The sequence below is a fragment of the Equus przewalskii genome, chromosome 25 (genome assembly GCF_037783145.1).
Source record: "Equus przewalskii isolate Varuska chromosome 25, EquPr2, whole genome shotgun sequence".
Classification (NCBI taxonomy): domain Eukaryota; kingdom Metazoa; phylum Chordata; class Mammalia; order Perissodactyla; family Equidae; genus Equus; species Equus przewalskii.
In genome coordinates, this window is record NC_091855.1 from 40965641 (window position 1) to 40991929 (window position 26289).

General features: G+C 45.9%; 1 protein-coding gene across 4 annotated transcripts in view; it reads right to left on the reverse strand.

Moving 5' to 3' along the window:
• The window catches only part of SETD3 (SET domain containing 3, actin N3(tau)-histidine methyltransferase), a 74655-nt gene that overhangs the window by 25944 nt on the left and 22422 nt on the right, over nt 1–26289 (reverse strand). For all 4 annotated transcript variants that reach the window (XM_070593237.1, XM_070593239.1, XM_070593238.1 and 1 more), the window contains exon 6: nt 25829–26085. In XM_070593237.1, the coding sequence (XP_070449338.1) occupies nt 25829–26085 (257 nt within the window). The remainder of the gene's footprint in view (nt 1–25828; nt 26086–26289) is intronic.

Here is a 26289-nt window from a genome sequence, read left to right on the forward strand (position 1 = left end):
GTGTAGAAGAGAACCTCTTCCTAAACACTTAATGAATCTACTGCAAAAAGAAAAAAATCTGTCTTCCCATCTGCACTTCCAGACACATATAATAAAGTGACATTTCCAACATAGGTTTTTCTAGATTGTTAGCTTTGTCAATTAAGGCTCTAGGCTCGGCAAAATGACCATTGTTTTTTATTCATCCTTTAATTTCTAAAAAGAAATTGCAAATTCTGAAAGTAATCTTATTTATCCCTGAAAAAAACCTAATGTGGAAAACAGCTTCCCCCAATTTTCACAACTATTTGATACTACTTCCTGAATTAGAATAATTTGCCCTCCCTTCCACTGATTCATTTGGCCAAACCCTAAGACAGTGTGAGATCTCTCTCCCTTTAAACCTTCATGTGACCTCTGAAGTTCTAACACACGCAGTCTGCAAAATACCACCTAGCACTTGTTTTTATACCACATTAAATTGCTCTCGAGTTGCTTCGTGGTACTCATTCCTTCACTCACTCACTCATTCAATAAACACTTACAGAGTCCCCACTCTTGAGTGAGATGCTGTGCCAGGAAATGGAAAATGAGCGAGCAAGACAGCTCTGGTCCCCCCCCCCACCACCCCCCCCCCGTGTGGTGGATGGCGAGCACTAGAGACAGACGCAGCTGGGATGAGAACAACTAAGGGGAGTAGAGCAGAGCACGGGGAAGTGGCCTCCGGCAGGGGTCAGGTGGCTGGAGGGGTCAGGGAGGGAGAAGCCCCCACCTTCCCCACCAGAGGCTCTCCCACTGAACCTGTCAAGCATCAGGAGCTGATAAATACAGACTGAGTCCAGGTTCACAACTCCCACTTCAGGTTTTCCCCATTAGTCATAAACTTAGTTTGGAGAAAACATGAGAGACTGCCTATCTTGTAGTGATCACTGACCAACGTGAACATTGCTTTTTTCTTTTTTTGCTGAGGAAGCTTCGCCCTGAGCTAACAACTGCTGTCAATCTTCATCTTTTTGAGTGTGAGCCGCCACCACAGCATGGCCACTGATGGACGAGTGATATAGGTCCATGCCCAGGAACTGATGAAGCAGAGCACACTGAACTTAACCACTAGGCCACCAGGCTGGCTCAAGATTTCTTTTTAAATTAGCCCTTTATTTATCTAAAAAAAGAAAAAGAGAGGAGTATCTCCAAGGTGGAAGCACATCTGCATTAGTACAAGAAGAGCAGTCTGGCCAAGACCAGGAAAAGCAGCTCCCAGCCATGATCTCAGGTTCAGGGTCAGTCCAGCCTCCTGGTGCCCATTCACAGCCTTGCTCTGTCAAAGTGGAGAGGTGTGCTTTCATTTCTGTGGACTCCACCTCGCCCCTCACACACAAACACACCCCCACCCACTGCAGTCCTGTCTCTGACACAGTAGGTGGGGCCCACAGTGAGTAGGTGGATAGCCTGGCTCTGAGTGGCTGCTTCTGAAATGTAGCCAGACAATCCCAGAGCTTGGTGGGGACGGGTACATACTGGGCACTTTGCTGGTCCAGCTCCTATTATTATGCTAACTTCTCCCAGTGTGGTCCTTTGGCAAATTAACCTTCCACTTGGAAAAATAAAGCCACGTACTTCAAATTACTCCCAGTAACTTAGTGGGAAAACAATGCTGACAAGGAAAACCTACCTTTGGACAGAAAGATAGAAATTAGATTGAAAAATGCCCACTGACTTTTAGTGGAAATAAAGCACCCATTGTGAGGACAGCCAAAATAATCTCATCTTTTAGTTTCCTAACTATGCTTAAGATATGTTCATAAAAAACAGAACATAATGCAATAAACGTAATATTGACCGTGATACTCTGTGAACTGTAGGATGAAATATATCTGCCAAAAAGTAGGAAAAGAAGCAGGTGCGAAGAAACTTCAAAAAAGATTTTGATCTCAGAAAAGTTACCAAAGTAAAGTAGCTATTATTTCACAGAAGATAATACAGGAGAAAGTAATCAAAGTGGTACAATTTCATCCTAGATGTGCTAAGCACATTTCTGCATCTTCAGCGCACTCTAGTGAAGCTTCATCCATTGACCACCAACGTCACCGAGTGTCTGCTTGTGTGAGGCACTGCGAGGGGAAACAGTGAGTAAGACGACGTCATCACAGGGAGTCCAGATGGGCAAAATATGACAGGACACCCCAGAATAAACGACACGCGTTGGAGTTAGCGGGAAGAGGCTGCAGCCATTCTCGGGAAGAGGGAGACCTGGCAACGACGCACAGAGGAGGGGGCATGTCAGTCAGGTCTCTAAAGACGGGTAGGTCTGTCCAGGCAAGAAGGCAGAAAGTGTCCCAGACAGAGAGCCCCAGAAATGGCAGTGCAGGAGAAGGGCAGCCTGTTGGGGAAGCCAAGCAGCTGAGGTTTGCAGCATCAAAAAGTGCATGTAGAGAAGTAGCGGGTGGACAGGCGCGGAGCTGGTGGGGTACGGGCACGAGAGCCCCGCAAGGAGGGCGCAGCACACAGGGAAGGGGCTCTGGAGCAGCTCCCACCCACCCAGTCAGTTTCTTCACGTCAGATGAAGACAACGCTGACCACCTAGGTCTCCTGGCACTTGAGAGGCATCAATAAGTTAGTATTCTTCTAGGGGAAAGGATTAAATCTAGCAGACATTGGTAAATTAATGGAAATGATGAAGAGGGTGTTCTTTAGGGAAAGTAATCTACCACAGGATGACTCGAAACAGAGAGGGGAAGAAGCAGAGAATGGGGGAAGGAGACAGTGATGTTCGCAAATCTGATAAAAACTATGGGCCTGATGTGGCAAGAAACTGAAGGCAGCTTCCGGCCAACTGCCAGTGAAAACCTGAGGCCCTGGGGCCTAGTAGTTAAGTTCATCATGCTCTGCTTCAGCGGCCCAAGTTTGGTTCCCAGGTGTGGACCTACACCACTTGTCGTTAGCCAAGTTATGGCAGCAACCCACATACAAAATAGAGGAGGACTGGCACAGACTTAGCTCAGAGCAAATCTTCCTCAGCGAAAAACAGAAACACTGAGGTGCTGAGGAACAGAATCCTGCCACAGTCACGAGACTGAGGTTGGGAGCAGATGTTTCCCCAGTCGAGCTTTCAGGTGAGACCAGATGCAAGTGCAGCCTGTGAGAGACCCTGAAGCAGAGGACCTGGTGAGGCCACGCCTGGACTCCTGGTCCACAGACACTGAGATGATAAGTGTGTGTCATTTTAAGTCTAAAAAACAAACTAACTATGGACTTGGACACGCTTCTCAAAAAAGTTCACACCAGCACATACACACCTGATCCGTCAGGACAGGCAAGGATCTGCTGTAGTAACAAGTGTCTTAGAAATCTCAGGGCCTAAAACAACTCAGTTTGACTTCTCACTCACTGCATGTTCACTGTGGGGTGGCTGTGCCTCTGTTCTATGGCATCTTCTCTCCGGGACCCAGAAACACAGTAAGTGTTAGGGCCTTTCTGCCTTTTGGGAAAGAGGAAATGAACATATTTGCAGGAAAAATGGAAGAAGATGCACGGGAGGAGGAGTGAGTGACAACAAAGACATGAGGGCATCAGCTACCCAGGGTGCAGGTGAAAGAGGTGGTTCAAACAAGGAAAGAAAAGCAAAGAAAAAGAGGATGGTGAAAGTGAGAGGACATTCTGAGAGGGATGGAGAGAAGCCAGGGAAACCACAGGTGGACAAAACACCCCGATTCCCTTCAAGTTGGAGGCAGGAGACTTCGCTTAGAACGAGGGGCGTTTGGTCTGTTTTATGACTGTCGTTAATATAGTGACACAACTTCTTGTCCCTTTTGCCACTACTTCATGCTCAGCATTCACAAGTCACCTGAGAACTCATATTCTATTTCAATCCCAAATTATAGCTTTTGGAGATATCCCAGTTCTTTGAAACATATGCTATGTACTCTGAACAAAGACACTAGCGAGTGAAAATGTGATAAACAGTTGCTTCTACACTGGGAGTCTTAGGCAGCATCAAATCCAATATAGAAACCCATCTGAGTTTCTGCAATAAGTTACTTATGAAAATCAGGCAATCTGAAGGCCTCCATAAGGCCTACCTCCTATGCTTATAGATTTATTTTGGTCTCTCCACTTCCATACACCTGTTTTTGAAACAGATGAAAATTGTGAGCCATAAAGGAAATTGTAAGACTCCAGACAGGCTCCAAGAGCAAGCTCTTCGCTCTCCCAAAGTCCTATGGTCCAGGACGCTGTTCTCTGGGTGTGCTGCATCCGGGCCTTCAGTCAAGACCTACGGACCCTGAGAGTGGAGCCCAGAAAAAAACCATTTTTAACAAGTTTCCCAGGTGACTTATGCTAGCTTGAGTCAAATCCAGGAACTGGGTTTACTGCCAGCTACCACCAAGAGGGAAAATAGTGAAGATCTCGCCTATCTGATTAAACCTCTCCCGCCCCTTGCACATACACATGCACACACACAAAAATGACAGCAAAATGCAGCCTGAGAGGAGCAAATTTTGCACTAGGGCTTCTGGCCCTATTTTTGTCCAGATCTGCTCACTTGAGGTTCTGGGTCACTGAAACACTGCCAAATAGAAAAAATAAAATTTTAATTTTCCTCTGCATGCTACTGCGTACTTTCTAATATTTTCTATTATACATATTATGGTTTATAATTTTAAAAATAATTTCACTTAAAAGAAAAAGAGGGGACTGGCACAGTGGCATTTGCACACTCTGCTTCAGTGGCCCAGGGTTCATGGGTTCAGATCCTGGGCACGGACCTACACACCACTCATCAAGCTCATCTTCCTCAAGCAAAAAGAGGAAGACTGGCAACAGATGTTAGCTCAAAGACAACCTTTCTCACCAGAAAACAAAGAAAAAAGTCAAAAAGGTCTCTGACACCAGGGCCAGAAGACTCCAGCCACATTACTTTTTTCTTGAAAGTAATCTAAAGATCTCTAACTCCACCATATTCCTTTTTTCTCAGGATCTCTAACACAGTTTTGGATCTGACCTCTAAATAATGAAAATTTATTCAACAGATATTTATTATGTGCCAAACACTGGGCTAGGAACTGTGGAAACAAAAGTGAAGAAATCTTGTTCTTAGCCCTCTTGGGCCTCAAAATGGCCTTGTTACTGAAATTAGTGAAATTAGGCAGGTGACTCATCGACGAGTGACTGAACTCCTGCCCCTGCCGCGGCAGAGGAGGTGAACGCTGTGCGTCTGCTCCTGTACCACTGTCCTTCCCCACGGCAGGCCCTCTGTGAGCCCTCACCCCCGACGGAACCTCACAGTGCTGACAACCACAACTTCGAACTTCAAGAAATACACCTGCTCTCGGCAGACTGGTCAGTATGTGCAGAAAAGGTCTGATGGAGGCAGGTCCCAAATTTCAATATTATTCAAATTAACTCCAGCAGTAACGATAGAAACAATAATCAACACTTACTGAGTAGCTACAATGCGCCAGGCACATAAAATGTCCCGGGATTTTACAGATGTTAACACATCTAAACCTCGCAGTAACCCTGCAGAACAGGTGCTGCCATCACCCCCACTTCATAGATAAAGAACTCAGGCCCAGAGGAAACTTGCCCCAGGTCACCCAGCTGGAAGTGGAGGAGTTTCCGAATCCTTTCATTTAACCACGTTAAGTGCTGTCTCTATATAAATATAACACATATCACAGTAAGAAATTTAAAAAAAAACTGGGTGGGCCCACCACATGGGTACCTTACCTTTATGTGAAGATTTACTTCACAAGGTGCTCTCACACTTCTCCTTTAACCTTCTCAGGACCAACAGAAGGCAGTTATTGGTGCCTCCTTAACGGATGGGGAAACTGAGGTTAAGTGACCCACCATCCCTTAGGTTATTCAGAGGCAGAGCTGTGACTCACACTAAGGTGTTCTGATTCCAAATCTAGCACTCCTTCTAGGGCATACCATTCACACAATGCAGGAAGAGAGGAACTAGGGGTGCCCCAAAAGCCCAACATGTAATTCTAAGGATTTTAAAGTAAAATCTAAGCATCTAACCCTAGACCAAATGATCCCTTTGCCAGGGTCAGTTTCAACAGCAGAGCAATTACCATCCCACGACATATACTGGACAAGGTGATTTTTTTCCCCATCTGACCACTCTAAAGTCATAAACTCTTATATAAAATTAGATATTAACATAAAAATACTATGAACCTACTTCAGATGGTCATTAAACACAGGAAGAAGTTCTCATAACCTTTCCACCCTTGCTATCCTCTTGAAGGACAGCTGTTCACATGGTTCAAGGACACCACATCTGAAAGTATTTTTCCTTCTTCTAACTATCCTAAAACATCACAACCTATTTCACTAGGATTTGTGTATTTAAGTGGTCAGTTTTATGGAAGACCTGACAAGTAGAAATACAACTTAACTACAATGGAAACCCAACACATTCCCTTCTGTCTGGCAAATGTTTAGTTAATCATGACACTTATAGGCAAAGAACCAGATAACAGTCTGATAAAAACAGCACACTTTAGAGTCAATTTACTTTATGAATTGAATCTTTAAGAATTTTCATTACGGCTGTAACCTGAAAGTTAAAAAGCAGCAACAACAACAAAATCTTCCATTTCTGCCAATGCCAAGCCATTTACTTCATGCTTCAAATATTGCTTTTAAATCACCAAACACCAAACTTTTAGTTCTACACGTTACGTTCCATATAAAGCCCCTGATAATCAACGTACTGAGTTTTGTTTTAAATAAGGCTGGGGGCACAGATGTGGAAGAATCAAGATTTCTCTCCAATTCTTCTCACCACATATACAAGGGTTAAAGAGAGGTGGACCACAGACTTAAATGTGAAAGGTGAAGCAGTAAAGCTTCCAGAAGCAGACATACAAGAGCATCTTCGTGACGCCGTGTGAGACCAAGGTCTCCCAACCTCAGCACACTGCCACGCGGGCCAGACCGTCCTTTGCTGCGGGGCTGTCCTGCACACTGGACGTTTAGCAGCATCCCTGGCCCAGTTGTGAGAGTCAAAAATGTCTCTATCCTCTGAGGGGCCAACTGCTCTTAGCTGAGAACCCCCGGGCTGGCAGAGAATTCTTAAAAAGGACATAAAAAACACCATCTTTAAAAAAACAAAACTGATAAATTAGACTTTATTAAAATTAAGAACTCTGTTCATCAAATGATATCATTAAGAAAGTGACTAGGCAAGCCACAGACTAGGAGGAGAGAGTCTCAAAAGACACATATCCAGAAGAAAACGCCAAATTATAAATGGGCGATGGAGGGGGGAGGGGAGACGGGGAGTCACTGTTTCACCCTTACAGAGTTTCCCTTAGGGGTGACGGAAGAGCTGTGGGGATAGATAGTGGCGATGGATGTACAACACTATAAACATAATTAAAGCTACTGAACTGTACACTTAAAAATGGTCAAAATGGCAAATTTTGTTACATATATTTTACAATTAAAAACCTTAATAATATAATATACTCCCCCCAAAAATTACACACTGGATTTTGAAGATTATAAAAAATGTAAAATATATCGTTAATCATTTTATATTGATTATATATTTAAAGGATAATCTTTCATATATATTGCATTAAACAAAATACGTCATTATAATTTTGTTTTAAATGAGTAAAAGATTGGCATGGAGACTTCCCTAAAGAGGATATCGAAGTAGCTAACAAGCCAGTGAAAACACGCCCAACACCAGCAGTCACAGGGAATGGAAGTCAGAACCACAATGAGACACCACTGCATACACATAAGAATGCCAAACAGACCGAGTGTTGGTGGGGGAGCAGGAAAACTAGAACGTTCACGTATTGCTGGTGGGGTGTAAACTGGTTCAGCCACTTAGGAAAATGGCTTACCCATGTCTACTGAAGTTACACATGTGACTGCCCAATACCCCAGTAATTCTTCTCCCAAGAGAACACCCAGAAGAAAGGAAGGCATATGTCCACAGATGACATACAGTAGCCTCCTGTATAACAGCCAAAACTGGAAACAACCAAAATGTCCATCAAAAAGAAAACGGATAAATACACTGTGGTATATTCGCACCGTGGAAAATAAACAGAGAATGAACTACTGCTACGCCCACAACGTGGAGGAACCCCACAGACATTACACTGAGCAAAAGAAGCCAGATGCAAACGAGGACACACTAGACAACTCTCCTGACGGGAATGGCGTGAGAGGCAGAGCTGCCCTGTGGTGACAGACGGGAACAGTGGCGACCTCCTGAAAAGGGTGGGAAAGGAGCCTGGGAGCTCACTAGGGCCCTAGAAATGTTCCATATCGTGATCTCGGTTGTGGTTACTTAGGATGAAAACTCATCTATATTTAATACATGTGTACTTTATGTAAGTTAAATCTCAATTAAAAAAGATAAAAAGTCAACAGAAAATTTCCCTAACTGTTCATCTTTACACAGGGTGTTACTGCTAGACATGGTCACTAGATGACCCTATCTTTTCTCTATTACATATTTATTCTACTAATATTGGCTATTTTAAAGAATAACAGATGTGGTCAAAGCCTATTCATCATTACCATCATATAAATCATCAATAGATATATATTATTTTTACCTGTTTCTATTATTTGCCATGTACCATGTCTGGAGAGAAGGCAGGTAAATCTTATTAGAAAACAGTTTATACTGCGTAATGTTTGGAAGCTATTATTGATCTTGACTGCCTGTAAATTACAGCCATGTTTCTTATGTGGCAAACTCAGCTCACGTCAATCCTTCCTGCCTCTGCAGTTCTCTGAGCAGCTTTGCCTAGAACTTCGGCAACTGATCCCACAGCAACCAGTGAAATCCTTCTTTTGCCATAAACTGTCATTTGAATGTTTTAGTGTCATTCAGCTTTTCCCCATTTATCATATGTCCCCACCAGCTCGTGAACCAGGGACTGAGGAGAGAATAGGCTAAGCTTGACCCTACTAAGCCCACCGGTGCCCTGAATGCAACAGTCACTTGATAGTTCAGTGAGCTGCGGGGAACCATCACAGGCCACCAGCTCGTTTCACCCCATCCCAGACTCACCTCTCAGGACCCTGAAGGGCAGTGACAGGTAGCTTCTTAAAAAAACATGCATTTGTAAAATGCTCTATATCTAAAAACATCTTCCCTTCTGTTTCTCACCTGGCCCCACATTCCTGCAGGGGACGCAGGGCAGGTTTCCCTTTCTTTAAGTAAGTGCGGAAACTGAGGTTCAGAGAGCATGAGTGCCCTGTCCACAGTCACCACATGAGCTACTGACAGAGGGCAGGACTCCAGGGCTGTGACGTCTAGTCATCAACCTTCCCACGACACCTACTGCCCCAAATGATTCCTGTTCAACTGTGTCCCACTAGGGTGTCCGACAGGTTTCTGAGTCAACATAGGTTTAGTCCACACAGAAGTCCCCTTCTCAGGTTTTCATCACCCCCAAATGTAATCGGAGTGCCTTTTAGGTCTTCCTCTCCATGCTGAAAAAAGTGTCAGGCAGGACGGGGCCAGTAAGAGAGCCTGCACCCGGGCCACCAGGGGCCTCACTGCAGCCTGAAGCCATCCACTAACCCTCTGACCACATTCGGACGGCAGTCTCTATTACAACACCAGGAGGAGCATCCTGCTGAGATTAAGCACCCCATTCAGATAAAAAAGAAAAGCAGGTCAGGGAAGTTGGCTTGGAATGACTTTTTCTGAATGCAAATTTGACTTGGTCCATTGTCATGTTCTTACGGTGCTTTTAATTCCTAGAGAGGCCTCTCCAGGAACACAGTACCTACCCACACACTTGAAAGAAAATCCAGAATTGTGCTGAAAGTGCTGACACCACAAACTCAGTCACTACCTGCTCGTGACCCCGTACAGGACTCGTACTTCTTATCCAGCAACTGATCGCTGAGTTCTCACCACACGTCGGCACTCACTGGTCCAGGTGGCCTGAACAACACAGGCGAAGCCCTGCCCCTGTGGGGCTTGCACTCTAGCAGAACTCCTGAGTGCAGATCCACCACCTAAAACACTTCAGCAGCTCGTACTCAAATACAAGGCAGATTTCCTAAGCAGGAGGCACTCATGAAGTGTTCATGGAATGAATGACCAGCATGACGGGTGCAAGAGGAAGTCAGCACGATACCACAGACAGAGAAGATACTTCAGTGTCAGGGATGGATTCAAGTTCTGGTGAACCAATAGTTAAGTATCAGTTTAAGGCCTGGAATAGACAGACCAGCAAATAGGCCTCAGTTTCCTTACCAGTCAAATGGGGATAATAACTACCAGACCCAGCAGGGCTGTAGTGAGAATTCAATGGAATTGTGCTTAATGAAGATCCTGACATTGAGTAAAGAGCTACTGAGCAAATTCTGTTCCCTCCCTTCCAGCCGGTCTCTCTCTCCACCCTCACTCCCTCCGCACCTGTGCACACCACACTCTAGCTGCACTGAGTGGCCGTGCTGCGCCCTTTGCCCTCCACCTGGGAAACTCCTGGACCTTCTTCAGGGTCAGGTGCCACCTCCACTTCTGTGCAGCCTCTCCTGGCTCCCCACTTTTTCTGCTGTTCCTCCTGCCCCTGGGCTAGGTCCCCACAGCTGCTATTCTATCACTGCACTGGATTGGGTTTTCCACCAGACTGCAGACACAGCATCGTTAGCTCTCTGCAGTCCCAGCACCTAACCCAACCTCAGACGTCCGTGATGCTTGCTAACAATGTGGTAACTGCCAAAGAGAAAAGGCCTGGATGCCGTGAGACCTCTAGGTCGTTGTGCAGCATGGGGTGGGGGTGTGTGAGAGAGAGAGACTGACTCTTTCCAATGGAGCGCTCTTGTTTTGGAAGGCTGTCCGTAAGTCCTCCATATGCCCTGGTCTAACACTTCACTAGCTCACGGAAACTCCACTTCACAGCTACCTTAACTGAAATACTTCCTGTGTCACTATGTCGCTCACACTCAGGTGACCAAGTGTCAGCATTTAGACACAGGAGCTGTAGCTAGGCAGTCCCTCAGGTGATTGTACTTGACCAATAACAGGAAGCCGATGTCCTTCTGATTCTAGAAACTACAGCCACTAATTCACTTAGACTAATGAAAAGACCACACAAGAGCAGGGACTTCAAAGTTGATGGTAGCATCTCCCTTGTAAATGCTTCAGATAATAACTGGCTTATTAATTTTAAATGACTTCATAGCATTTAAGGAAAAAAACATGAGACTGACACAAAGATTTTAAAACTCATTAGAGTCGGTCCTGAAATCACTGATATATTTAAATTGAAAGCTGCTCGTCTGACAGCTTTTCGTTCAGACATGCTATTGTGTGTGTGTCACTATAGTTAAGGTTGGATGAGCACTTCCATTAAAACCTTCACTTTCACAAGCTTATAATTTCACAATAAAAATTTGCTCCAGGCTTGACTTTTGCATACAAAAGATTTCTGCTTGAAATATATATTCCACAGTACAAAATAAACCTGTCTGGACTGAAAACTCAGATACAAGATTACTTTTGGTGTATCTTGGGTTTAAACAAGTTAGAATAAGCTAGAAATTTAGGATAGAAAATTGCCTTTCTAGACCATAAAGGTGTAAAATAGAGAAAGGTTGGTCAAGTCAGTTTAGGAGCAAGGGGGAGAAGGTAAACCTAAAACCAATTTATTCCAGAAATCTCAAGATCATCTTTAACTAACTCTCTCCCAAACTCTTCACATCCAGTCTGTCACCAGATACTGTCAATCCAACTTTTAAATCCCTCTCGAATTCCTCAGGCTAACTGGTCTCCTGGCCTCCCTGCTGTGAGGTTATCCTTAGGCATGCAAGCAAGGCCCCGCCAAGCGTGGCTCCCATGGCTCGGGGCAGGGAGGACAGAAACCCCAGGGCCTGCTGAAGGCCCTCCTGCCTGGCTCCTGCCACACTGTTGGCCTCCCTCCCTCTCTCCCACACCCTCCATCCCAGCTCCTGTGAACAAGTCTTTCTGTTCACCCTTTTACATCCAGGACAGCAGCTTTCCTTCTCGACATTGCTGAAGGGTGTTCAAATCTTGCTCCAGTTGATTACATTAATAGAACGCTTTACATTTAAAAAATACATTGAAATCCACTGATATCTCAGCTGCACCTGCAAGTCTGTGAGACAGGGTAGGCTGTAATTCCGGAAACTGAGGCTCAGGGAGTTTGAGCTACTTGAGCAGGTGTCGCATGTAGAACTGCTGGAGCTGCAGCCATTTTATCCCACACTGGCCTGAGCCACAGAAGCTACAGGCATCCCAGGGAGATGCACAGGTCAGGTTTCTGGGAGCAGGTCCCCATCGCAAATCTGCAAATGACTCCCCTCCATTCCAGGGCTGTGGCCTCTGCTAGGCTTAGGCTGTCTTCTCAGGCTCCTCTGCATGTGCCCTGCTCGCCCCCAACTCCAGACTTTGGCTGACAGTATTTCCTTCAACCAGACGATTTTGCCTTCCAAGCCCCAACTCGAGTACCACCTGACCACCCCAGGTATCACGGAGCTCAGACAGCCGTCACTGCCTCAGTGTACCAGTTTTGCTCTTCAACGCTTCCTGCCAGTTGTTTTCCTCCTATCTCTACTATGAACTTCCAGAAGGCAAGGACCTCATATAACTTTTCTCTCCTTATAGCACCTACCACTGAACTGGAAGAGAAAAACATTCAGTAAAACTCCATTATTATCAGAAGGTATTTTAAATAGGTACTTAAATATTTGACTTATTTTCAAAAAAATTGAAAATGAATCCTATTCTATTTTTTCCTGATTAGACTGAATGTAAACAGAAATAAACACAATGTCAATGCTGTATTTTTGATGACTAATTTTTAGAACTCACTTTTTCTTTTAAGCTGAAGGAATAAAGTTACTTTCAAAAGGACAACATTACCTGAATCATGCATGTGACAAAGCTCGAAGACTGAAGGACACAGGTGGGCCTAAAAGTAACAGCTCTCCAAAAATACAGTCAGGTTTAAACTCTTGATAATTGTAGGGTATTTCCACTACAGCTGTAAGTGAGGGGAGAAACCCGTTAACTTCCAGGCAGAAGCCAAGGAGGGGGGTCAGGAAGAGTGCAGATGGCCTCAGGTGTCTACACAACAGCATGCAGAGGAGAGGGGATTCACCAGAGCATGACAGGCTCAGCGTGATCAGGAAGCCCTGGCTGGGGAGGGCTACGGCGGCACGCAGCAGCAGGAGGGTGTGCACCACCTAAAAGGAGATCTGGTAGAAAGGCGAGGAAAAACAGCACTGTGTGTCTCTGCAGGGAGCCCTCTGGCCTGAGCATAAGAGGCCTGCAGTGAACACAGGGGCAGGGCGAGACGACAGTGCTGCAGAAGACATTTCACGTCACCCCAGCTTCTGGAGAATATAGGAGGTAGATATATATTTTTTTTTAACAGAGAGAAATACAATAGCCTAAGAGAATATAAACCAGTTATCTGGAGAGCTGCTAGATTAAATCTGCTAAAAGCAGAGAGGCTCTGATAAATTCTTCCCTCAGTGCAACTTTCACCTCTTGGAAAACAGAGGAAGAAAGGATAGGACACAGACGTCCACGGCCACCGGAGCCTGCAGCAGGGCAATGGTGTGTCCTGTTATCTTTGGGACAGCCCTCATTTAGCTGGTTCCTCTGACGTCCCATCCGGTTTTGTGTCTGACAGGGACCTTTGTACAACTGGAAAAAGTTGCCTGTCTGTGAGGACGCAGCTCTGTGGGGACACGGCCTGGGGCGTGGGGGACAGGTCAGACTTTGGCCACTCACCTCCCATGAGGCCCTGGCCACATGATCTACACGAGGAGACCTGGAAGGCAATCTGTTCCCCTATGCAACAAGCTCTGCCGAGCCTTCTGTGTGACAGGCACAGTGCCAGCAGCAGTGCCACGCTGGTGCCAGGAGAGAAAGGTCACTCCGGAGGAGGAGGCAGATAACAAATAAAGACATAAATAAATAAGAAGCAGTTACAGACAGTGACAAGTGCCGTGAAAGAAATAAACAGCATGCTAGCTTTGATGGTTAATTTTATCTGTCAACTTGGCTGGGCCATGTGCCCAGATATTTGGTTAAACATTATTCTGGATGTTTCTGTGAGGTTGTTTTTGGATGAGATTAACATTTAAATTGGTGAACTCTGAGTAAAGCAGAGTGCCCTCCCTAGCGCAGGTGGGCCTCATCCAATCAGCTGAAGGCCTGAATAGAACAAAAGACTGACCTGCCCAAGCAGAGGGAATTCTCAGCAGGTGGCTTTCAGACTTGAACTGAAACATCAGCTCTTTCCTGGGTCTCCAGCCTGCTGGCTTGTCCTGTACATTTTGGACTTGCCAGCCTCCAGGATCACATGAGCCAATTCCTTAAATTGCCTTCTATGCATATACACACATCCTATTGGTTCTGTTTTCCTGAAGAACCCTCACTACCACACTAACGTAGAGGATAAGGGAGATGCACTTTATGGTGAGGGAAAGCCTCGCTCAGGAAGTGATATTTGAGCTGAACCCAGAAGGGAGTAGATGGCAATGCCCTGACCCAGAAGAGGCTGGCAAGACTGGGGAACTGAAGGAGCGACTGTAATGAGAGAGAAGGAAGAGGCACCTCATAGTGTGGCTGAAGCGGATGAGGAGGCCCTCTGTCAGCCTTGCCCTTGGAGTTGATCCCAGGTGTGATGGGAAACCAGTGGCACGATATGACGGTCATTACAAAAAGCTCTCTGTAGCTCTGCACGTAGAGCTGGACTGGAAGGGTCAAGAGTGGTGACCTGGACTGGGTGTCAGAGTCATCACTGGAAGGAAGTGAATTCCAAAATAAGAGTAATGACAGCAAGAAATGTGATCACAGAATCATCACTGGGGATCTCTTTCAATTCATGGAAAATCAGAAAGCTGTCTGAACCCAAGAAACAGGCAAACATCTCCATAAAAAAGAAAAGAATTAAGCTAAGGAACACAGACAACAGAAGTCTGCTCCTGAGCCCTTGCAGGTTCTAGAAGAGCCGGTAAACAGACGATAGGAGCAGTGGAGCTCGGGTGACATGTGGCATGAGCTCTGTGACCCTGAAGTGGGTGGGAGGCGTGCAGCACGCTGACTGAGCGCCGGGCTCTGGAGCCTGCTGTGGATTTGAGACCCAGGCTGGTTACTGCCCAGCTGTGAGACCTCAGCGGGTCATTCTTCAGAAGTCAAGTCCGAGTACTCATACCTCCCACTGGGCTGCTGACAGAAGGAAATGAAATAGTGCATGCTGTCTGATCAGAGTTGTATTAAATGTTATTTGTCGCTGTTTCAGCCACTGGCTGATTGCTTTAGTCATTCAGCAAGTAATGACTGAGCACCTTCTGTGTTGTGAGGCACATTCTCACTGAGAAGGAAACAAAGTCCCTGCCCTCAATGGGCTTACGCTCTAGTTGGAAGACAGACAAATGAAGAAGCATATAATACATCGTCAGGCACTGATGTGCTTCAGGAGACCAAGAAAGCAACCTAAGAGAGTAGGGAACACCAGGATATGTCTCTGAGACGTCGGAGCAGCGGCCCTGGGAATGCCCGCAGACGATACATGGAAGCGGCTCTGTGGGCCATACCAGTGAGACGAGCAGGCACAGGCACCATTCACCTTGGCCAGGCGCCCCTGGGAGCACCAGCTTTATCTCCTCACGGGATGAGAGTGACGTACCCATGTCACAGTGTGATGATGATCTGCCAAGATGGACGTGAACACAGTTCATAACCATAAGGCCCTAAACAAATGTAGGTTATCATTAACATAATAATCTTCTCCAAATGTTACTTCTCACGTTTAAAAAACAAAAACAAAAAATCCTCCTCAAGCTTCTCAGCTGAAAGCACTCTTCCTTCTCTTAACTTTCACGTTATTTTTTAAATCTGTGCCCTTAAAAACTCCTTTTTACTGAATTAATTATACATGCCCAGAATGTAAGCGTCTGATTAATTTTGTGAACCATCAATTCCAGGCAGGTGCCTCATGCAGAGAAGGTGTTCGCTGAACGAATGCTTCAGCTGGAGAGGAGACAGGGTGGGAGAGGAGCACTTGTGGCAAAAGATGAAATGCACTCTTTTGCTCTAAAAGTCAGGAAAAAAACTATGAGATGAAGGTTATAGGGAGGCATATTTTGCCTCCATATGAGTGGTTGACGCTCTAACTAGTCTTCTATCACTGGGGAGGGCTGCCTTGCAAAATCAAACCTTGAGCAGGGACCACAGTCTAACGGAGACCAGCAGACAGTCCTGGAGGTGGGCCGGGCTGACAGCGCTGAGTCTGGTGCAGGACTGGGCACCTGAACACCAGGCCTACAGGGCTATCGCCTTCTTCGTTCCCACACAGCCTGGCCAGCAGGCATCCATGTCCCCTTTCTACAGACAAGAGTACTCAGACTCCAACTTAACCTGATCAGATTTATCTAGCAGGTGACAAGCCCTGACGATGAGGAATTGTTCTTTATTCTATAGTACACCACATCCTAGGAAAACATCAATGGAAAAGTCAATGCCAGCAAACGGGGTGCAGAATGGATGGGAGGGCAGAGTCGAGAGAACTGCTACTGACAAGACTACATTTAAAACTATGATATTACATGGGCACTTTTTTGGATAATCTGCCCAGCAGAAACTTATTGCTAAAATGAATTTCCACGACGATAAAAATGTGGTCTACCTATAGTGGGCTGTAAACCCATCATGGCCAGAATGATGTACCAAATTTCAAATCAGAGTGTCAGCCAGTATCAATCCCAAGTAGAGTTAACATGTGATGTAAACACAGAAAGCAAATATCCACGACGAATACCAACAGCCAAGCCTCACCAGCACTCGTGCTCTCAAATGCAGGGAAGTGAGGAGGCCTGGGGCTGTGCCTGTGTCCCATCAACAGCGTCTTACACATGAATGTCAAGAGAACGGGCCACGCCCCTGCTGCCTGTCTGGGCAGACTCACCAACCCACCACGTCTGCAAGGCAATCACTCTCACCATCTCACTCACACGGGTCTGTAAATGCACTCAAGCTCACCTAAGGGTGAGCTCAACCCACTTTCCCACCTGGCATTAAAACGCAGCAGGGGTGAAAAGTCCCGACTGTGCTTACACGTTCAGCTGCTGAGAGGTTCCAGTCCCAAACCAATTAAGAATTACATATTAATAAAGTAATCATTCAAGCCATGGAGGTTCCGCTACTGTCTCTGCTCCCTTTCCATGCTTTTATCACAAAGGTTTTCTTCCTTGAGAGTAGATGATGGATACAAAGAGTGGACAGGGGATGGTTGCAGCCTAAACCATTTAGGCCGTAAGAAATTACAAAAACAGCACAGTTCTGCAGAGAAGAAATAGAATTTGGGCATCAATATCACTCAAGATGAGTGGTCACAAATGTGTCTGCTAACTCGGAAGAGTGTTCTCATAAAGACGCTTATCTAAGGTCTCAAAAAATATAAGCAGATTCCCTCTTCTAGCATACACATTCAAAACAAAACAAAAAATAAAACCCCAAAATCCTGTCCCAGAGGATAGGGAATGTTTGTCAGTGCCACTGAGTCAACTCCAACTCCTAGCGACCCTGTGCACAGCAGAGCGGAACGCTGCCTGTTCTTCTGCGCCATCCTCTCACCTTCCAGCACTCTATCAGACAATGTTCCACTGCTATTCATATGGTTTGCATGCCCAATTTTTTCAGAAGTGGGTGGCCAGGTCCTTCTTCCTAGTCTGTCTAGTCTGGAAGCTCTGCTGATACCTGTCCACCATGGGGGACCCTGCTGCTATTTGAAAAACCAGTGACACAGCTTTCAAAATCACAGTAACATGCAGCTGCCACAGGATGACAACTGACAGACAGGTGGTGTCACAGAAGTGACAGCTCAAATCTTAACCACCAGACCACCAGGGCTGGCTATAGGAAACGTACTCACCAAATATAGACCTAATGGGGGCTGGAGGTAAAGAGCAGGTTTCAAGAAAGATTTTTTTGAAGTTTTTTTTTTTAAAGCATTCTGTGTTTTGGGGGGTTTCTTTTGCTGGGGAAGATTAGCCCTGAGCTAACATCTGTTGCCAATATTCCTCTTTTTTTTTTTCCCTCCCCAAAGCGCCAGCACATAGTTGTATATTCTAGTTCTACGGCCTTCTGTGTGAGTTGCTGCCACAGCATGGTACTAACAGATGAGTAGTGTGGTTCCGTGCCTGGGAACCAAACCCGGGCCACCAATGCAGTGAGAGAGCCTAACTTTAACCATTAGGCCCATCAGGGCTGGCTCAAGGCTTCTTTCGTTTTTAAACTTGTGGGGATTTTCAGAAAAAATTATACTGATCAGACTTGTGAGAGACTTGGGACTGGTAAAGCAGGGCTGGAGGGGGAGAGAGAAGGAATTGTAAAAAGGACGGGTCTGGGGAGACAGAGGGAAGTGGGAAACACAGAGCCTCCAGGGTCAGACGGATGGGGGCTTCAATCGTGACTCATCAGCAGCAGCTCTGGCCAGCTTTCTCACCCTCAGCCTGTCTCCTCAGACATAAAATAGGGTGACGCCCAGCTTTAGGGTAACAACAAGAAGGGGAGGAGCCTTGTCAAGCCCCTCACCGACCACCAGCACACTAAGGCGTCTGCTCAAGAAACACCATCTTAGGAGCAAGACCCGTCTTTGATTTCCGCTTTAACTTCTCGGACACGAATTAAAACACCAACAATCTGGGCCTCGTACTGGAGGTTTCTTCTGAATCTAGTTTGGTTAATTCTGTCTCAGATTCTCATGGGAAAGCAGTAGTTCCTGATGCCTCCTCACCAAAAGAATAAAAGCTCTCACAGTGCTCGACACACAGCGGGCATCATCACAAATGCAAATTCTCTTTCCTTCCTGGGTCCTACCGCTAGTGACACATATGTAAGGTCTCCTCCTTTTAGGTCTGCTTGCCAAGCCCACATAGGTGCATCTACTAACACACACACCTGGGTGATACGAAAGCAGGGGACAAGGGGACAATCTATGTGTATCACTTTGTTGGACATCCGTTCCTAACTCTGATTAGCAAAGTGGGAAGTTTTTCTAAAGGGGCCCAGGACCCTCAGTCAGGCACCCAGATGTGAAAGGGGAGGAAGGCTGTGGTTCAGCAGGAGGGCTGCCAGCGAGAAGGGCCAGTGGGGGCGGGCAACGGCAGGAAACAGGAGCGGCACTAGCAGACACCACAGGGCGGAGACCCCTGAGAAGCTTCTGCAGGAGGACACAGCGTGGGGCTGCCAGGCCTGCCCCCTTGTACAGGCACGCCACTAAACAGCCTCCAGTGGTGCCTCCCGCAATCACCAAGACAGGAATACGTGCCACCGACAGGACGGCAGGCACGGCTTTCCCCAGTGAGAACCATGAATACAGAGAAAAGGCGTTTCATTTCTTGAGTCCCCCAGAGGCTGCTGAAAGTAGGGCTGGGAAAACCAGAAGAAACGAAGAACACTAGCTTCTTAGAAGGTAAAGTCTGTACCTATTTGACCTGCTATAACAGTACACAAAACAAGCAAACAGTTAAAAATACAAATCAGATTTCTTAAATGACATATCTGTAGCCTTTATTTATAAAAATGATGAAAATTAGATACGTTTAAAATGAGTAATTTACAAAATCAGAAAGCTAAAATAAAGACACAGTAAGGACAACACATGTACACTTAACACAAATTAATAACGGTCAAGGTCAGCTATCAGGACAAGCAAGTAAACAGGTCGGGGCATTTCAACAAGACAGCCAGAAGCTCTAACAAAGATTACAAAGGCGCTGGAAACTCTCCAGAGAATATGCAAGCCTGGGCTGATTTTCTTAAGTTCCAGTGTCTTCCTGTATTTTATATCACTAAAAGCCGAACTGGTAAGGATAACAAGGGAGGAGCACCAGCTTCATCACAGCTTGGGGGAAAGCAAGCGGCTTCATGGCTTCCTCCATGAATGAATCTCTCCCATCTCTACAGCGTGAGACCAAAGGCTGACAGGAGGGACATTCTGTACAGAGCTGGAAAACTGCCAGCAGGCGAGCCCTGCGCAGGCTCTGGGATGGTCCTGACAAGCACGACCCCGCAGTCAGCAAGTCACGGCCAGCTTTCTGTAAATTACAGCCGAGGAGAGGGATTTTAAACAAGACTGTTGTGCCCTTAACACTAGACCGGCTCTTGGTCCCAAAATTAAGACCAGAAACAACTTCAGAGACGAAAGGACATGCGTATGGGTCTGAACCCTGCCCAGGGCGTGGGCGCCCTCAGCCTCTGGCAGGCTGCCCCCAGTTCCAACTGCTCATTTGCAAAGGGAAGACTAACGCCTCCCGGGCAGGGTGACTGTAAGGGTCGAAGCCCTGAGAGGAGACAGGAGGCAGTGCTGGGGGTCCTCTGTTCCTGAGCAGTTTTCCGTCTGCAGCCTCGGTTCCCCACGACATGCTCAGGAGCCACTCCCACCCTCCTTAGCCCTACCCTTCCCTGTCAGGCTGGTCCCACGGGGTTCACCACGCAATACCACGACCACCACTTACAGGCCATGACGGGAGAGGCCCCTTGGCCAATTCAGATGAACAACTTGAAAACAGAAACCATTCTTTCCCTTCACATCCCATAATCTCTACCCAGGTCCATTACCACAGAGCCAAGGACTCAACCTCGATTCGCGGCTCAATGACCTCAATCCCTCCAGCCTCTTCCATCGGCCCCTCTCACACTCGCCGTCTCTCACCCTCGCCGTCACCTCTGATGCTGTTCCTTCCCCCTTCCCTTCTGCAGCTACTCACACCCCTCAGCCCTCAGTCAGTAGATGTGACATTGGCAAGAAGGGGCTGAGAACAAAAATGTCACATATGAAACACATTTGCCTCCAGGGGAAAATTTAAGTGGGAATGAGGTCAGGAGAATGGTATCTGGGAAGCAGTGTCCATGGCCATGCTTTCAATTTTGTGCTGTTTACAACTTTAAGTCTAAAAAATTATTTCATAATAAAAGGTTCAAATAAAAATCTGTGTATCCCCAGAGATGCTAGTCCCTGTGCCCAGGTGTGTTACCTCCCACTCGGGAGACACTCGATAAAGAGAGGGGAATTAATTAACCAATCAAGGGGACACGATGGGTTAAAAACAAAAAGAGGAGAGTAAATCCAAGGTCAGGAGGAGGGGAAGGACCAGCAGACGGGGAAGCTGACTACGGAGACCCCACGCCGCCCCAGGGACGATGTGGAGCACGCCGTGTACGTAAGCTGGGAAGCGCCTGCTCACGACCTCTCCACCAGAGGAGCGAGTTACACGTGTGCGTGTCCCCTCACAGTGCTGCTCACTACATGCAGCTACACTCGTCTACAAGCAGGTTTAGATGCTGACGTCTATCGCCCGAGAGTTTCAGGGCCTCGGGGTCGTTAAAGTAAGCTAGTGCTCAGAGGATTTTACTCTAATGTGGTGCTCGTTCCTGAAGGCCTTATGTATGATCAGATTTCTCTATGTAGATGTGAGCTTTAGGAAAACAGAGGCTAAATCCATCCTGGCAATTTACGTCCTGTGCTATTCTTGTGGGGCTCGTCAGAGCGCAGAAAGGCGAGAAACGGGAGAAGCGACTGTTTGCATTTAGCCACAACTGCCACGGGATGCCAAGAACCGAAAGTGACATCTTCCTCTGTCTCTTGGCGGGCCCTGTTCTCAGCAAGTTGTGAGTACAGCTGCTGGAATCCTCTCACTACAGCCCTGGCCAGGCAGGAGAAGTTGCCTGTTCAAGGAAGAAGTCAGCTTAAGGCTGCCTTACCCCATCCTGAAGCGTAAGGCAGGAGAAGTGGACGCTTGCTGCAGGAGATGCTGCCTTGAAACAAAATTCACGTCAGTTAACGTGCAAACGGGCGTCTCCACCTACATACATTCCCCGGCACCTCTCCGATTGTTCCATTAACACTAATAAGGAAACCCAAGTAAGGTGGGACAAATCACTTAAATTATAAGATCAATGGAAAAATCGTAATTTTATAGATATGCTTCTATTACACTTGTGTTTACTTAAAGAACATCATATTCAAGTTCAACAACACAGGAAAAGGTGCACGTCCCTAGGACAGCTCTTAACCTTGCAACAAGCTGGCACCATCAGAGTGCCAGGTCCATTAAATGGGAATATCAATTAAACACAGTCCATTCACAGGGTCCATGAATTTCTTTTTCATTGACATGGGTGAGAAATATTTATACTATCATTCGACTATGTTAAGTCAAATCTAACATAATTTGCTTCACTTTCACACAATTACACTACTTCAAAGTCAGGTGTAAGCCAAATCCTACTTTTCCACTGATTTCTACCACAAAAGTGGCCACATATTTCCATGCAAAAGTCTCACCTTCGAACTGAACTTTGGAATGTCCTGATCTTCTAGGAGTATTTTTATGGGGTTTAAAACTCCGAGACAGTTTTAAATGCCTTTAAACTACCTGTCACCATCAATCTTCTCTTCTTCCCTGGTCCCCTTTTCACAAACTGACAGAAATTTTACCACCACTCAGGGTTCTCAGTCCCCACAAGCTTTCCCAGCATTTGGCTGAGCCACAATTTCTAAATTTAGCTTCCTGAGTTCGGGTGTTGACATTCCTCAACCCTTAAGCTGAAGAATAAAGTTTCACCAGCGGGTGCTATATCAATACAAGGTGCGCTCTCAAAGTCTCTCGAGTTTGAGGCTTCTGGTTACATACTATCCTCTGTTGAATACCTAAAGGACACACTGTATACTGAATGTCTCAAGAAGAATACAATGTAGAAAACTCAAAATACCATCAGGCCCAAGCCCCAGCACCATAAGGACCAGCAGAGGCCTGGAAAGACTATCTTAAACAAACTCTGTAAAGAAAGTTAGAGAGAAAAGGTAATCTGAACTAACAAGCGGACGCACTAAAAAGCCCTTGACCAAGGAAATATGCTGTAACGAAAGAGGACAGGAAATTATTTTTCTAGTTTTCAAGCAACAACAACCAGAGAGAGAGAAAGAGAAACATTAAAATAAAAAATGCAATACAGAGAAATCTACCTAAAGGAAACTATAATTACTAGAAGTTAGTACTAGTGATACTTTTCTCTTAGAATAAAAATCCTAAAGCCTGCAGCAAGATGGAAGGCTGAACTGACTATTAAGACTTTTCCGTGCACCATTCCCAGGGACTTGGGATCACCACCCTAGACACATGGAACAGAATCGTGCTTGCTGTCACACCACTGATGCATCAGGAGACAGTGGCCAAGAGCTGTCGCTGGCAGACCTTCAAGCCAGAAGTCAGCTCAGAAGAATACTAATGGGTTTCAGTTCAGGCGCATCGCTTGCTACAGGCCCCGGGAAAATGACGTTTAATGGAAAGTCATAACAAAAAACTGCATATCAGGTTCTAGAATTTGGACCCCCCCAAAAGGTATGCAAGTGTTTGTGATACAGTGCACATGTGCATTTCTCTGGGAAGAGGGTTCCCATGACCCTGAGAAAGGTTAAGAGTCACAATGCCAAAAAACCCCAAGTGAGGGCCGGTCACCGTACTGAAAGTGTTCAATATGAACTGCTGGAATACTCCCCACGCTCTCCTGAGTGATAGGGCACTGACGGAGTGGTCAACTAAAGAGAGCAAAGGGCCAACATCTGACCCTGGAAAAGCATGAAAAGAGACATGGTTTGGTACTGAGGTGAGACAACACGACGCTAATAAACCGGCAGCAGGACAACGTTAACATTTGTGCTTACTCTGAACCATCACTCAAGACTCCTGTAAGCAACGAGAACACTCTAAAACTAGAAAAACAGCTAGGCTCAAAACATGGTTTGTAAAGAGAGAACTTTGGATTAAATCTGTTTTCTTTGTCATGAAGCCCTATGCAAAAATCTCCTACCCCACAGCCTATACCATCCCGGTCATCACAGCAGCACACCTCATTCTTAAACTGAATCGCTAAGAAATTTTCTCTAAAAGCTCATTATGAAGGATTTTCAATTTGTAATGATTCCGTTCTGCTGCCTATTTTTACTAACGATAAGTGACTCACATTTTCTTCTTCTGAAAAAGAACCACACCTAGACTAAACACATTGTCGGGATAACAGTGTTTACTACATGTAAAGCCATGCTTCTCCCGTTGGAACCACTGCAGTGTGGGTTCCCCAGGGACGCCAGTGTACGGACAGTCAGAGGAAAGATGGAGCTGTTTCCCTACAACACCAACCTGACTTAACGGTACATCACTTAATACGATTTTCATTTTTTTTGAGGAAGATTAGCCCTGAGCTAACTGCTGCCAATCCTCCTCATTTTTGCTGAGGAAGACTGGCCCTGAGCTAACATCCATGCCCGTCTCCCTCTACTTTATGTGTGGGATGCCTACCACAGCATGGCTTGACAAGCGGTGCCATGCCCGCACCCGGGACCCAAACCCGAGAACCCCGGGCTGCCGAAGCGGAACCTGTGCACCTAACCCCTGTGCCACCAGGCCGGCCCCACTTAACACAATTTTTAAACTACAACAAACATAAATATTTGCATGAATTTTTTTGAGGAAGCTTAGCCCTGAGCTAACATACACCACCAATCCTCCTCTTTTTGCTGAGGAAGACTGGCCCTGAGCTAACATCCATGCCCATCTTCCTCTACTTTATATGTGAGACACCTGCCACAACATGGCTTGACAAGCAGTGCCATGTCTGCACCCAGGATCTGAACCAGCAAACTCCCAGGCCGCCAAAGCGGAATGCACGAATTTAATGGCTACACCACCAGGCCGGCCCTACATGAATGTTTACGATTTAAAAACATGAAACCAAAAACCAACAGTAAAAATATAAGATTTGGAAGCAACTGAGTTTGTGATGGGTCACTCTGGCGTTAGTCCCGGATCTTGCAGAAAAACTCTTCATTATCCTTGGCCACTAGGAGTTTTTTAGTAGAAAAGGTTAAGAAATACTGACATAAGGTACTGCAGAGACAGAGGGAGAAGCAATTTAAAACGATGAAAAACAAAACAACCAAACGACATGGCCTGAAGGATGGAAACACAAAGAGCAACATAAAGTGAGCATTTCTATGAGTACTCCGGGATCAAGGGCCTCATGCAGAGCAACTCACCTCGTCCGCTCAGCAGCCCTTGGGAGTCAGCTGCTGCAGCTCCCACTTTACAGGGACGGGAAGGGAGCACAGAGACGCGCCCAAAACGACACAGCTGCAAGCGGTGCTGTGGGGATTCGAACCCGGGCAGGCTGGCTCCAGAGCCCGCCCTCTCAGTTACCACACTGCACCGCTGAGGGGGCTTCATCCACAGTGTCCTTCCTGTTTCCCAGAGAAATGTACGCCTCATGGCCACAGGCACTGAGGCCTTGTTCACACATCTCAAGAGATTTTTATATGACACTTTTACTTAGAACCAATTAAAATTAATATAATACACAGCACACTTCGAAAAACATAAAGAAATCAGTCTCATAATTTAGTAAATTAATTGCCAATATTTTACTACTAATATATATGAAGAATCCACAAATGAACTTTCACTTTCTTGGAAAATTTATACAAAGAGCACCTTTTTGTATTAGATACATTTTTATAGCTTTTAAACTTTCATTGTAATCTTTTGTTTTCAGAAAAACACAGTGACTTTCATAACTTGGGAACAACTGCTGCTTATATGAACACTGGACACGGATGAAGTCAGATATCGTCAAACCGTATGTCAGTGCTATTTCTGCAAAAATGGAAACAGCGTACTAGAAGGCCTTTTAATTTAGAAAGCGAAATGTTTAAGCATCCTTAATAAGATATCAAGAGGAACATTTCCGCAATCGATTTCCCTTTCTCCCGCAGCCTGTTAAACACACATTTCAAAGGAGCCAGCTGCTCACCTGGATGACTCTATAGAAGTAGGCATACTGCCGAGCCGTGTTCTTATACTGGCTGAAGACGTCGTGTACCGCTTGCGTTGACTGAAGATACCGAACTTCATCTTCTTCAAAGTAGAGAGGAGTATCATATTCGCTGGGGAGGGTCTGAATGTAGGGCTGCCAGAAAGAGTTAGGGTCGGCTCGCTCACACAGCAGATGAAAGGCCAGAGTGATGTTTCCCATGGCTTGAAGAATTCGGTCTTGAGAATATAAGGGCCCTGAAGGAACCCAGAAGTTAAAAGCATAAGTTCCACAAACTTCCTGAAAAAATATTCATTTAAAGTATATATTAAAGGTCTGGAAATAACTAAAAATTCTTCTAACATTTAAAGTAATGTGCACCTTTCTTTTCACACTCTTCTACTATGTCAGATTATGAGCACGGAAAACACTTCATGTGGAGTTGGGAGAATATTTCACTA